This window comes from Pseudonaja textilis, chromosome 3 (assembly GCF_049901715.1).
Source record: "Pseudonaja textilis isolate UNSWEBS1 chromosome 3, rPseTex1.2, whole genome shotgun sequence".
In the NCBI taxonomy this organism is placed as follows: domain Eukaryota; kingdom Metazoa; phylum Chordata; class Lepidosauria; order Squamata; family Elapidae; genus Pseudonaja; species Pseudonaja textilis.
In genome coordinates, this window is record NC_141992.1 from 151,072,492 (window position 1) to 151,086,606 (window position 14,115).

General features: G+C 33.1%; 1 protein-coding gene across 23 annotated transcripts in view; it reads right to left on the reverse strand.

Moving 5' to 3' along the window:
* PTPRM (protein tyrosine phosphatase receptor type M) overlaps positions 1-14,115 on the reverse strand; it is a 465,145-nt gene that overhangs the window by 65,696 nt on the left and 385,334 nt on the right. For all 23 annotated transcript variants that reach the window (XM_087931096.1, XM_026699382.2, XM_087931092.1 and 20 more), the window contains 3 exons: positions 10,972-11,059; positions 6,983-7,059; positions 3,414-3,450 (listed from right to left, as the gene is read on the reverse strand). In XM_087931096.1, coding sequence (XP_087787222.1) covers positions 3,414-3,450; positions 6,983-7,059; positions 10,972-11,059 — 202 coding nt within the window. The remainder of the gene's footprint in view (positions 1-3,413; positions 3,451-6,982; positions 7,060-10,971; positions 11,060-14,115) is intronic.

Consider the following 14,115-nt stretch of genomic DNA (forward strand, 5'->3'; position numbering starts at 1 on the left):
TGCTGAATGATGCACCAAGTCTCCTTAGAACTAAAAATGTTTAAAAATGGCTTAAAACTACATTTTTATTCTTCTATTTCCTCTGCTGGGTGTCAGGCTTTGCATGACACTGAAGAATGACCACTGATTTGCCCTTGTAGAAAGGCAAAGCTTTGTTGTTTGATCACTAGGTTTTCTATAATATTTTTTTCTCGATAGAATATTTAATATTTTACAAAAATAACTCTTCTTAACTAATTAAAACTGTTCTCTTTACTTTGATCCTTCCAGAAAATAGGGTATTTTTCTTAGCAAATTCTTGCAGAATTTTTAAGTGCACAATAAAGTAGAGCCAAGTCTTAATTAAAATGCTTCATAGAATAATCCTTATTAATGCCAACTCCAATATAGTGTATTTGCTTGAGTTTTCCTCAGTTATGTATTCAGCTAAACTGTTTTATCCTTATGCTTTCATAGCCTCTGTAAAAGTTATGTGGACTGGAGGCATGGTACCTCAGAAGACTTTTTCTCCTTTCCTTCTCCCTCTTCTCTACATCAGTTTGATTGTCCTTGGTATATAAAATGATAGTAGAAGATAGATACATATCTTGGCAAGATAGATATCTGAGAAAAGAATCTGAAAAATAATGGAAGAATCTGGATGCGAGATCACTGTGAGAGGAATTAAGGATGGAGAGAAAAGCAGAAATACATAAGGGTTATCTATGGACAGATAGTAGAAATGTGGTGTAAAAGGATAGTAAAAGAGGAAGATTTAAATAAAATTTTCACTAGTTACTATCTGGAGAGGCTAACAGTGTAAAAAAAAGTATTATGTATCTTAGTGTGTCGAACTGCAGCTGCCAACAAAATACATTAGAAACAGAGCTTAAAATGTCATTTGATTTTCTGAGGCCAAAAAATACATGACACAGTAACCAAAATAACAGCATCTAAGTCATTTAATTAAAAGTTCAGAAATGTAATTCTTCTTAATGTAACCTTATGGAATACTAAAACTGTTAATGCACAATCTCTATGGAGAGTTGCCACAGCATGTGAGTCAATTAGTGTGCAAAACTGTGGATTATTAACCTAGTAATCTGATTGGCTAATTACTATGAACAATATGTATACTTTATTTCAACTGGGCATAGTTTCAACATTTGGGATTTTAAAATATCCATTCTAGATGTTTTTCTTGTTTGCTATATCATTTAAATGTAAAGATAATGTCTGAAAGAACTTGTATTTTACACACTGGAAAAAGAGTATTCCTCAAGATTGAATTTTAACAAAATCTAAATCTTGGTTTAATTATATTTATTTAATCCCTTTGCATAGTAGAATCCGGAACTGCTTGAATGATCTCCCCAAACCTTAGGTTCAGTAGGAGTTGTACATAAGAGCCTTCTTTGTCATTGTGTCTGCCCTAATGTTGCCCCCTCCGTCCCCCGGAATGAGGTCAACTCCAATCCCTCCTTACTTTCTGTAAGAGCTTCAAGACCAGGCTTTGCCAAGTTGGCTTGGGTATCAAATTGGGGGTGGTTAACACACTGGGAAACTAAAAACCTTGGGCAAGAATTATTAAAAGTCATATATTACACACACACACACACACACACACACACAATGTGGGTCAGAAGGAGGGCTGAGAAAATAACTACAGACCCCACACATCCTGGATATAAACTGTTTCAACTCCTCCCGTTGGGGCATTGTTATGCTATAGGGCACTATTGCATGCTAAAAGAACTAGACACAGGGACCGTTTTTCCCCCTTATTTCCACTCAATTTCAAATATATGCTTTCAAGAGGGCCACAATCTGCTAGATAAATTTTTGATTTTTATCTAAGCATGTTAAAATTTCTGCAAAATTAATGTTTCATAAATGTCTCTATGGAATGATGTACAACTCTAAAGTGTAAATAAGAATTTACTTGTAAGAGAAAAGATGGCTGAAAATCATGCTCTATTACTAAATTATGAGAGTGAATTATCAACTTTAATACATATGTTGTACTAAGCTGATCAACACTAAATATGCTTATGTCCTCATTGTAAGCCTTTGTCTTTGTGGTGATTGATCTGTATTAAACTAAAGAGCTTTGTTTAAACTTGTCCCAATCTTGTTTAAAAATCACAGATTTTTTTCTTTTTAGGTGGGATAAAACTGACTATTAATACCTGCAAATGAAATAAATTGTTTGTAGACAGAATGATGCAGCTGTCTGTTAGTGGCAACACTAGCTTATACTGTAAAATAAATATAATTTATTTTGGAAAAATAACCCATCTTTTATTCATTTTTGGTGGGAGGAGATAGAAAATCTATTTTTCTGGGAACCAGTTGTCTTTATTACATAAACTCATTAAAGAATAAGACAACATTAATTTAATGAAAGTGTAAACCAGATCTTTTCAAGGGAATAAAGAGATCTCTACAGATGTTAACAGTTGTTTTCAATAACAAAGACTTGAATTTAAATGAATTTATAAAATGTTTTCACATATGTAAATAAGCCTCTTGTGGATCTTCCATTTTGCAAATTCTTGAAAATTCTGCTGTTTGTTAAGTACTTTTGTCATCATAAAAATTCCCCCAGATGTAAGCAATAATAAAATGCTAAGGAATGTACTGGGCTACAAGACTGAACAGTTGTATTTAACAATGGTGAAATCAGGTAATCAATCAATCAATCCATTTCATAGTTTGTATCTTGGGATACAGAATGTTTTGACACAGCTGTATCACAACTAATCTCTGAAGCACAATTATCATTTTGAGTAGCACAGTGTAACAGAAAGTAGAAATAATGCTATGTGCTCATTACAAAGAACAGGAGGTCTCTTTTTTCTTACATAATAGAAGAACAGAGACTATTCTGATAAATTCAAGATCCCTCTCTCCCTCCTGGCTATTCACCTGCAAGTTTGATCATGTTGTATTTTCTAATCTACAGGAATGTACTATCTTCAAATAGGATTGAATTGTGGAATTGTTGCTGCTCTCTGAGCTTGGCTGTTTTCTTTCAGACATTTCATTATCCAACTAGAAAACTTCATCCGTGCTAAAAGGGAATGGGGTTTGACAGTGCAAACGCCACTCCCTTCTAGCACTGGTGATGTAACTTAGTTGGGTAATGAAACATATGCAAGAAAACAACCAAGCTCAGAGAACAACAAAGACACTACCTTCAAATATCAACTGTAATATTAGTTTGCCTAATCCCTCCATGCTATTTTTTTAAAAATATAACATTTTGAGATGGAGGAGTAATATTTAAAAATTAGGACTCTTGATGAACTGTAAGTTTAAAATATTAAGATTTACTATAATTTAAATGAATGCAAAATATTTACAAAGATGTTTATCATTTAAAAAGAAAAACAAATTTAATGAAATAAATCATAAATGTATGGTAAACTTACCTTGAGTAGCAATATAGTGATTTGGTCGATGGTAGCCCTGAAATATTTCAAATATTTTGTGACTAGCTTTATCACATTTACAAGGTGAGAAATTTAAACATTATCATATAGAAATTATTTTAGTATAAACCTCTAGAGATCTTAGTAATATGCACTATTTTAAATTTAATAGTAAATAAATAACAAAATAGTAAATAAGTGAAATATGACCTCAGTGTGAGAAAAAATGTTGAAATTAATAGTTGTCAGTAGAACTGTGCAAAGTAATATTTTTAATAGCCGGCAGTTTTAATAATTTAGACTTTTTGTTAACATCAAATAATTGACATTTATTTGGGCTTAGAAGATGTTGTATTTTGTATTTTAAAAATTATTATTTTAATAGCTTCGCCAAACTTTGAACATCCACATTAGTTTTAAAACTAGTTTAAAATATAAATGAAAAATACAGGATAAAAGTCTAATAATAATAATAATAATAATAATAATAATAATAATAATAATAATAATAATAATAATAATAATAAGTGTGTGTGTGTATGTGTGTGTGTGTGTGTGTGTGTGTGTGTGTATATATATATATATATATATGGATCTTTGGTTGTTCGGGTTTTCTCCCGCGTAAGATTCGAAGTATCTAGGCAACGTTTCGATGAAGTCTCATTCATCATCTTCAGGCTTCTGTCTCCAGCTCTGTGCTTCTCAGAGTGATGTGAGATTGCAGCTGCTTCTTCCTTTTAACTGCTAGTGGGGTGGGACTTGATTGGGTGGGGGCTTGGCTGTGTTCTGATTGGGTGGGGTGTGTTCTCATTGGTAGGGGGTTTGGCTGTGTTCTGATTGGTTGGGGGTTAGCCGTGTTCTGATTGGTTGGAGGCGTGTTCTGTTCAGGTGGGGGCTTGGTTGTGCTCAGGTTAGTCTTGGTTGCTGGGGGATTTGAGCTGGTGAGCTGTGATCTTGCTGTTTGGCTTCGAGTTCGTGGTCGTGCTGCATCCTCATAGTGGGTGTCGGTTTGCTTCATGTATGGCTCGAAGCCAAACAGCAAGATCACAGCTCACCAACTCAAATCCCCCAGCAACTAAGACTAACCTGAGCACAACCAAGCCCCCACCTGAACAGAACACGCTCCAACCAATCAGAACACGGCTAACCCCCAACCAATCAGAACACAGCCAAAACCCCTACCAATGAGAACACACCCCACCCAATCAGAACACAGCCAAGCCCCCACCCAATCAAGTCCCACCCCCACTAGCAGTTAAAAGGAAGAAGCAGCTGCAATCTCACATCACTCTGAGAAGCACAGAGCTGGAGACAGAAGCCTGAAGATGATGAATGAGACTTCATCGAAACGTTGCCTAGATACTCAATCTTACGCGGAGAAAACCCAACAACCAAAGATCCACATACAAATACCCGCAGAACCTCAGAAAACATATATATATATATATATATATATACACACACACACATACATACATACATATACATATACATATACATATACATATATATATATATATATATATATAATATAAATGTATGGATCAAATCAAATCATTAAGAATTTAATGATAATATTCATAATTAATAACATGACAAAAATATATATATAATAGAATCTGAAAAACTTTTAAAATGTTTCTTTAGTTATTTTGCTAAGAAAATTAAGGGATTTTTTTCCTGTGACAAAAGAGAAGGATGTTTAATACATATAAATGAGTTGCCATTCAATGGAGTGATTTAAGGTGGCTTACCATATCATTCATAATTTACTAGAGTGACCCCAAACTATATTGTCTTACTATTAGAGTAGCTTTTGAATTAAACAGTAAGGAGAAAACAGTTAAGAAACATTAAATAATGTATTATGATTTACCTGAAGCACTACAACTTATCTTGGTAAATAAACTATTATATTAAAAATTGAATTTAGTTTCAAACAAATTAATTCAAAGCTGGATCCAGACTCAGTTACATTTGAGAATAGAGTTATAAATGGATTTTAATTAGTCATGATTTCAGTAGATATCTTCTAAGCATGATTAGGATACTTCCAGATGCCCAGTCTTTCCATTACCTGAGTTGTCTAATTGAAATCAAACAGTTTGTTGGCTGTTACAGCTAACCAGCACTCTTTTCTGTGAGCCTGTAGTGGTTGCATAGTCAATCAATATACAGTAGGTACTTCATGACCAATAACCAAACAGAGATGTCTCAGCCAATCTCTGGTCAATCACTAGGAAGCAACCAAGTCTCTCTGTCACTTAACAACAATACTATGGACAGCTGATGTTTCTACAATGTTTCTTGAAAATGGAAGTCTTGTTTGTAGATCTTGCAGAGTCTTGCAGATGAGTAACAACACTCAGGTACAAGTGCAATGGTGAATGATAAGCAATGGTGCCAATTGATTATGAATTAATCTGCTATGAGTGAAGTTGTAGCAATGTCTTGAAGTATGTATCCAACATAAATAATGTAAGACTGTTTAATTAAAAGTGAAATAAGCCCTTCTAGTATAAACATTAATATTCAGAAATATAATGTATCAAAAATCAAGCCCCATAGGCTTGATGTTTTATTAATTATTTTTTTCAGTTAAAATCTGACTGTACTTAATGCTTAAAGATTATGGGTCTTTGTGGTATGATTGTGGTACACTCTTTATATATTATACTCGTGTTTATATTAAGATAGCATGAAAGTGTCAATTTTAGAAAAGGGTAACAGGGAGTCTCTAAGGTATAAAAAAATCAAGGTAAAATATAAACTCAGATTATTACATTTTGGAACAATACAGTATACGCAAAAAATATTTGAATCATTTATAGGCTGGAACTTAAAATGGCATTGTTTCTCAATGTCCACTCTTATTTTGATTCTTTCAGCAAGTACTGTCTCTTAAAGAATGTATTCTAATGTAAAACATTAACTTAACATGATGCAGGATGAACAAAGAAGTAGTCTTCAATAATTAATCAATATACATATTTAATGAAATGTCTTGCCTGCACCAGAAGTTCTAGTTAACAGATGCAAATCCCATTCTGAAGGTTGCTTAAATGTAGATAGATGAGGAAAGATTGCAAGTTTGATCATGTTAATCTTGTAATCAGGTTCTTTTTAAAACGGGAATTACTATATTCCAAACTTTGACTAAAGAACTAAAATTAATGCTTTGAGTGGGGGCACGGACATATCAAACTTATGAGGAAAAGTGGCCAGATAAAATTGCTGGGAAGTTTTTATTCCATAATAGCAATAGCACTTAGACTTATATACCACTTTACAGCCTGCTCTAAATAGTTTACAGAGTTAGCATATTGCCCCCAACAATCTGGGTCCTCATTTTACCCACCTCAGAAGGATGAAAGGCTGAGTCAACCTTGAGCCTGGTGAGATTCCAACTGCCAAATTGCAGGGAGCCGGCAGTCAGCAGGAGTAGCCTGCAGTACTGCATTCTATGAACAAATCTTTGGTAGCTCTATATGTATTACCTTATTTTTAAAAAGGCATTAAAGAAATAATATTTGAACAAACTGTTATATTTGTTATAATAGTATACTTACATCAATATAATTTCCATTGATGTAGTCTGAATTTAATTCCCCTTCAATAGGCTGCAGTCTCACTCGAGAATGATCATCTAAAAAAAAATCCCGCAAAAATAAATTAAATAATTTATATTCTACTCAGTAGTCATAATATAACACTGATTAGTTATATTTGTACTGGAAGGAATACCAATTTACTTGTAAGATATATTTTGATCCCTAATACCATTATCAGTTTCAAAAGGCTGGTTTTGCTTTTATATGAACACAAATTAAGCTACATTTCCTTTTCTTTTTGAGTTGATATTTCCCTCAAATACAGAATACTCCATGCAAGGAAAAGACAAAGAACTATCCAACTTTATGTATTCACATACTAAAAGATTACTTTATAACAGATCTTAGACTGAACTGCTAAGTTAATTGTAATTTTAGGTTGACCTATCCTTCAGATAATGTTAATGCCAATCATTTCCTAATTCTCACTATTTTTTGTATCCTGGTCTGTGTGGACCATATCATTTCTTCCATTGCAATACCCCAGGAAGATGTTTTGAGAGTTTCTTGAATTAGTACTCTACTCATACATACCACACAAAGATTGTTTTATTAGAAAAAAACATGATATATAGCACAAAATAGGAAGTATAGAATAATAAATGCTATTGCTAGGGACATAGCTGTTCTATTCCTGAAATGATGTGTTGGTCAAATTCTTCATATAAACTATAAAAGACATAGACAGATGAATCCTATTTTTTCATTCTTTAAATCTTCTTTTATTTGAAGAATTTTGAAAAGGAAAGTGGTATTGAAAAAGATGGACCTAAATTGAAATGTATATAGAAATAAAGGACAAATACAGACCAAAATTCAGGCAATTGCCAGTTGTTCTATCTTTCAAACTATGCTTCCCAACTTCTGCTGTGTCACACTTGTGTGTTGACAGATAGACAGAGATAAGAGAGATAGATAGACAGACAGACAGTATGTATTTATATATCCACATATCAAAAGCAAGCCCAGGAATTAGTAACACCTCATATTATCTCATATTGTGTGTGTGTGTGTATGTATGTATATACACACACACACACACACACACACACCCATACACATTCAATGTACATACTAGTTCCCCTCACATACAGAAACACACACACACACACACACACACACACACACACACACACAGAGAGAGAGAGAGAGTCTAGAGATAAGATTGAGGGAAGTGATAACTTAACATGAAAAAAGAGTTCTGTTACAAAAGGCGTTAAAATTTATCAAGTACCTGTTCCTTATGAACAGCTGATTTGAGATTTATAATCAAAGGCCTGATAATTATACTCCTTTGTATCTTTAAACTTTTATTTTCAACAGTTTTTGTCTTTATCAGTTGAGTCTGATTAAACTTTAGATCAATTATTATAGTTATATGATTTTTAAATATTTGAGAAGCCCCACTGCAACTGATATTTGCAAACAATTGCTGAAGACAAAGCATTCATTTCTACTACTTTTTAATGTCTAGATAGGGTTGGAAGTTCTAAGTGATCCGTAAGAAATCTTTCTAACATTAGACAATGTTATTTGATTGTTTTATTTGATTTACATCCTACCTTTCTAATCAAGCAAGATGACCCCAAAATTAGAATTTTTAAAAAATCAATGTAATTTTAATATTAAAATTAATATAACATTTTCTTTACTAAACAGTCACCCTATTAATTTCTATTTACAAACAGTTACTAGATCATACCAAAACAGATTAACTGATTAAATGAATTTGGTAGCCAGATCAATAGACATAAGCAACCAGATATAATTTTGTAATTTGCATGTAATTATAGAATATTGGTGTGCAAGTAAATAACTAACACAACCATTCAGATGAAACTTTTAAAGGCTTCTTTCTGGCAACAAAGACCATAAGAACATAAACTTTATTTTTGTGATGATCCTTAGACTGACTGATGTATAAATTCAATATTCATGATTTAAGGTTACTTACTTATACCTTATTAATTAAAACACTGATCTGATAAGAAATTAAAATTATAATCTTATCTTCACTTATATACATAGGTCTTCTTATTATGCAGAACTGTCCTTCATTTTTCTATATGTTTCATTATGTGTGGGATATATTTCATATATTTCTTCAATTTATAAAGAATAAAAAAGTCCACGGTTTATATATCCCATTAAAAGTATATTAATATAGTGATTTTATTTTATTTGTTTTGATTAAACAATCTTACAATCCTGCAGCAATTAAATGCATAATTAATTATATATTGCCAAAGAAAAACATACTTATTTTTCTCTTAGTCCATTGATTTAGTATTATGGCATTTCATTTTTGTTTACTAAACCTGTACAAATAACTCATAATTCTATCAACTCATATCAAATTCCCTTTCAGTTGTATTTTATACATGATATGGGAGTGAACATAAATCTAAAAGCAGTTTTTGATTGTTTAGATGAAAATGTGTTGGTGAGTTAGTGAAGGATATAAAAGGGATGACAGGTTCTGAATGCGGGATAAACAATTTTTGGTATTACCAAAGACCTTGGGAAAAAAGAAAAGAAGTTAAAAAAATCTCCAAACAAAAAAACCGTGAAAGTGCTTCAAGAAGAAAAAGCATGAATTCAATTTAAAAACGTATTAGAAGAGACATTAGCTTCCCAACAGGTGAACAGACAGTAGTTAGAAGGAAATATGGAAGCAGCTTGAAATACAATGAAAAGTTAGATTACAAACTCACAGAATTATATGAGTTACATTAATGGGAAGTATGATATAGTTTGTTTTGTGGACAAATTGAAAGAGACTGTGGATGCCTATTGTATAAGAGAATGGTTGTTGCAAGAAATGGAGAGAGAAAGATATTGTACAATGTGCATAGAGAAAACAGATATTGTAGTTCTATAAAAGAAATCCAAAGAGGCCGAGAAATAGTTAAAAGAGGTAGAGAAAATTCAAAGCAATGTTGATGGAGTCTCCAGCCTAGTGAAATAAAAATAATGAAATGATCTGAGATGAAACCGAAGCGAAAGAGTGCTAGAGACAGTATTTACAGGACTGGATTATTGGAAGCTCCACTTGCACAAGTGGAGGGATCCTGTGCTCATGCTCAAAGATCCATTTGCTTTCCATTCAAGTGCTCTCTGCTTGCACGAGTGGAGCTTTACACATGAACACAATTGCCTGCCACTTGCACATAGCAGAGCTTTGGCGCAAGTACATGCACCCTCTATTCGCGCTCCAAATGGAGATGTGTGCACTCACATGCATCTGCCACTCACACGCCCCCGCCCACAAGGCCAGGTCACCAAGCTGGAAAGGTTAGGGACCACTGGAGTACAGGCTATGAGATAAATGTAGGAACTGCAGATCAACTGGAAGATGTGCGACCAATTTTATTTCCTCACTAGAGTAATTAAGAAATGTTGAATGAAAGAAGCATTATTGTGCTGATTTAGAAAATGTATATGACAAAGTTCAACACTGTTCTGGAACTTAGACAAGAAGTTCCCTTAGATATTTAGTGTATTTCTGGAAAAAAAGATAAGGGATACCTACAGTAATATTGGAGTATATTGGTGAGGGGCATTATTTGTATGTGTACTACAGTAAGCAGATGGTTTCCATGTTATTGGCAGATGACCCAAAATATCTGTACAAATATAAAGATAATTATATAATGCAACAGAAGTAGCAATCATACACCTCTTATAGTAAATGTTGTTTTATCTTTTATTTTATCCATACATCATTTCTGAGCTAGGATAGAGTGCCACAGTTGACATCAATAGTCTAGCTACAAAGGTTTGTTAATTCCTTTATTTTGCTGTTTTTGAATTCTTAAGCATTCATTCAATGTAACAAGTAGTGCTCCATTTTTATTCCAGATACATAGTGTTACATACCAGTGGGCAGTGTTGTCAGTTATTAAAAGGAGTTTGCACAGTAGTACAATTATATTGTCAACACTTACATGCAATGATATTCCCATATCTATTCTTCATGCGGTTCTCATCTTTTTTAGCTGAGTCCCATGGTGCAGACTGTCCTTCAAAGAAACTCTGTTTTTTTAAAAAAAGGCAGGGGAAGGAATGACACATTAAGGGAAAGAATGTGCAGCAACAGAAATATTAAAGAGAAACTCAAACAAAAAAATTTAAATTATTAGGTGATAGACTATTAGAACTTAGAAACTATTATAACACAAAATATTAATTAGAGATAAGCTCCTATAAAAATGATTTAGAAGGACTGCTTCCAATCATCCAAAAGACAACTCTCTCCAGTTTATTAAAACAGTCCTTTTCTTTTCATTTTTCTGTATGAGCCTGATAAAAGCAGTCAGTTCATTCTAGTTAATAGGGCTCTTAAGAGACCTCAAGTAGAAACGAAAGAACAAGAGCAGCTGCTTTAATAAACAATTGAGAGGTGCTGTGTTTGCAAAGTCACAAAAATACTTGAATGACTTTTTAGGTGTGCATAGCCATAATATGTTAAATTTCTCTCCTGGACAAATACAATCTTCATAAACCTTCAAGAAGAGGCAGAAGCAAAGGCAAATAGATTGGTTTAGGAATGGTGAATATTTACAAAATCATCATGAACAAAAGAGATGGAGTGAATGAGAGCAATTATATTACAGCTTATAAAATAAGCATCCTCAATCTGGTGCCTTTGAGCTAAATTGAATTATAAAAGCTAAGCCTACTGTTATTATTTAATATTATTTTTGTATGTGGTTAAATTCTATGTCCTAAGCTACCCACAGCAAAATATAAGAATGGACACTTGTGTGTGAGAGAGGATGCATTGATTCTTCATGGTATAATTTTCATCTCCCTTCCCAGGCCCTGGAGATCTTTAACTTTGCAGAATTCTGGGGCTTATATGCAGTATTTCTATTCCTGCTCTTAAGGATGACTTTCTTTCAGGCACTTTAGTCATCAATCATGGGCCTCCTTTGGGTGGTTCTGCCAAATGAAGTTAGGTAGAAGTATATCAGATATAAAGATTTTTCTAGGACTTCTGGTCAAACTCTCTCTAATCTTTCTACAGTTGCTTCTCTGCTGCCTGTATATTACTCAGAAATCTAAGATACTGATTTTCTTCCAGGTTTTTTTTTTGATAATTTTGTTTTTGATTTTATTTAAACGCCTGTATTATCTTGCAATTATGATTCTGGAAATCTATATTTCATCTCCTGTTTTCTTATACATTTATTAGTTTTAGATTAAAAGGTTAGTTTTAGTGTTCTATTAAGTTTATAATTTACCCTGGGAACTCTTATGATTGAGCAGATTTTCAATACACAATAATACAAATATAACCATATGTACTAAAGAGCTGCTTAAAATTGTCTTAAATAAAGCATACAGAAATAAGGTAGGCCTGTTACTGTATGTCACCCCTAATACATTTTAAGATTATCCAGAGCTCACAGAAAAGAAAACACTGCTTACTGTAAAAAACAAAAGCCTTTATTTTAAAAGGGTTAGATTTAACTGAGTTTCAAGCTTGGCCTATTCCTTCCATTATTAGCAAGACTTTTGAAGTTGAGAAATTGATATACAAAAATATAAGATAATCCCAATCTTCAGTCTAACAAATGATCCAGCAGTTCCACTATTAAATGTTCCTTTACAAAGAAAATAGAAGCAAAGAAAGAAAGAAAGAAAGAAAGAAAGAAAGAAAGAAAGAAAGAAAGAAAGAAAGAAAGAAAGAAAGAAAGAAAGAGTTTTAATAATTTGTAAATGTTGAAATGTATGAATGAGAAGTCCTTGCTCTTATCAATTGCTAGGCACTATCTTACATAGCTAAATATAAATAGTATGGTATGCAAAACAAACCATTTTGAATTTGAAATAACCTGATTCAAATTTGAAACAATTGCTTTAGACTTCAAGCTGACTTTTTGTATCATTTTGAAAACTTTTGCTTGCATTCCAAAGAAGTGTTTCAGGTTTAAAATACTTTGTATTCAACATCTCTTATAAATGCTTATAGGTATAAATCCTTTTGAATATTCCAGAAATGGGGGAAAAATACCTCTGCAAAATCTACTTGACTCTGAAGGTCTCCGGATCAATTCAGAGTTCATTAGTGATTTGGCACAGTCTTCATATGGAAGACTGTGTTGTTATCTTTTTTTTGTTCATATCACATTTTTAATTGGATGAACATTTTGACCTGAGGATAGAGATGTTTTCAAATAAAAAATGCCCCCTTCTTACCAATATCATTAAAGTGAATGTGCTGGCCTTTTTTATACAACACTAGGATACATACAAATATTGAATGTCAAGTGGAAGACAGATTAAATCAAGTTGGTTTAAACTTAGCAATTATGACCAGTGAGCAAAGCTGGTCTCTGGTGGGAGTGGAAGCACTTTATTAAGCAAATAACTCATTAACAACAATTAATAGTAAAATTTGTTTTAAAGGAAAAATAATAATAGGGAGACAATAGTTTTTTTACATGTGATAGTTCTGATTATTGGGGTAGAAGTGATAAACTGCTTTAAAATTTACTTATCATAGCATTAGATATATTTCATGATTTGATATGTCTAAAATTGCTGACTGTATGCCACTGCATATAAAAGAAACAAAATCCACACTGTTGGTGGGTACTGTTCAGATAGATGTGCTTTAAATTTATACCTTCTCTTTCAAGAAAAAACAAAGTGATTGAATCATATAGGGGAGCTGTTCATTTAAAAATTAACACTAAGCCAGGGGTATCAAACTCAAAATCCGTGGACCGGACCTGGCCCAAGGGATGCTAAGATCTGGCCCACGGGGCCAGCCTGGAAACAGCAAAGGAATGGCCTGCGGTGCCTCTGTCAGCAAAAACAGAGCTCAGGGGGGCTGTACATGCCCCCCGCACCCTGTTGGGCTCCATTTTCGCTGGCAGAGGGCTATCAAAACAAAGTTAAAACAAAACAAAAAGAGAAATGTTTCCCCTTTTTCATTGAACATGTAAGAAGGGACAGGAAAGGAAATGAAAAGAGACAGCAAGAAGGGAAAAATAAGGAAAGAGGGGAAGGAAGAAGAAAGGAGAATGAAGAGGGAAGGAAAAAGTAGAGAAGGAAGGAAGGCGATTATAATGAGAGGGAGA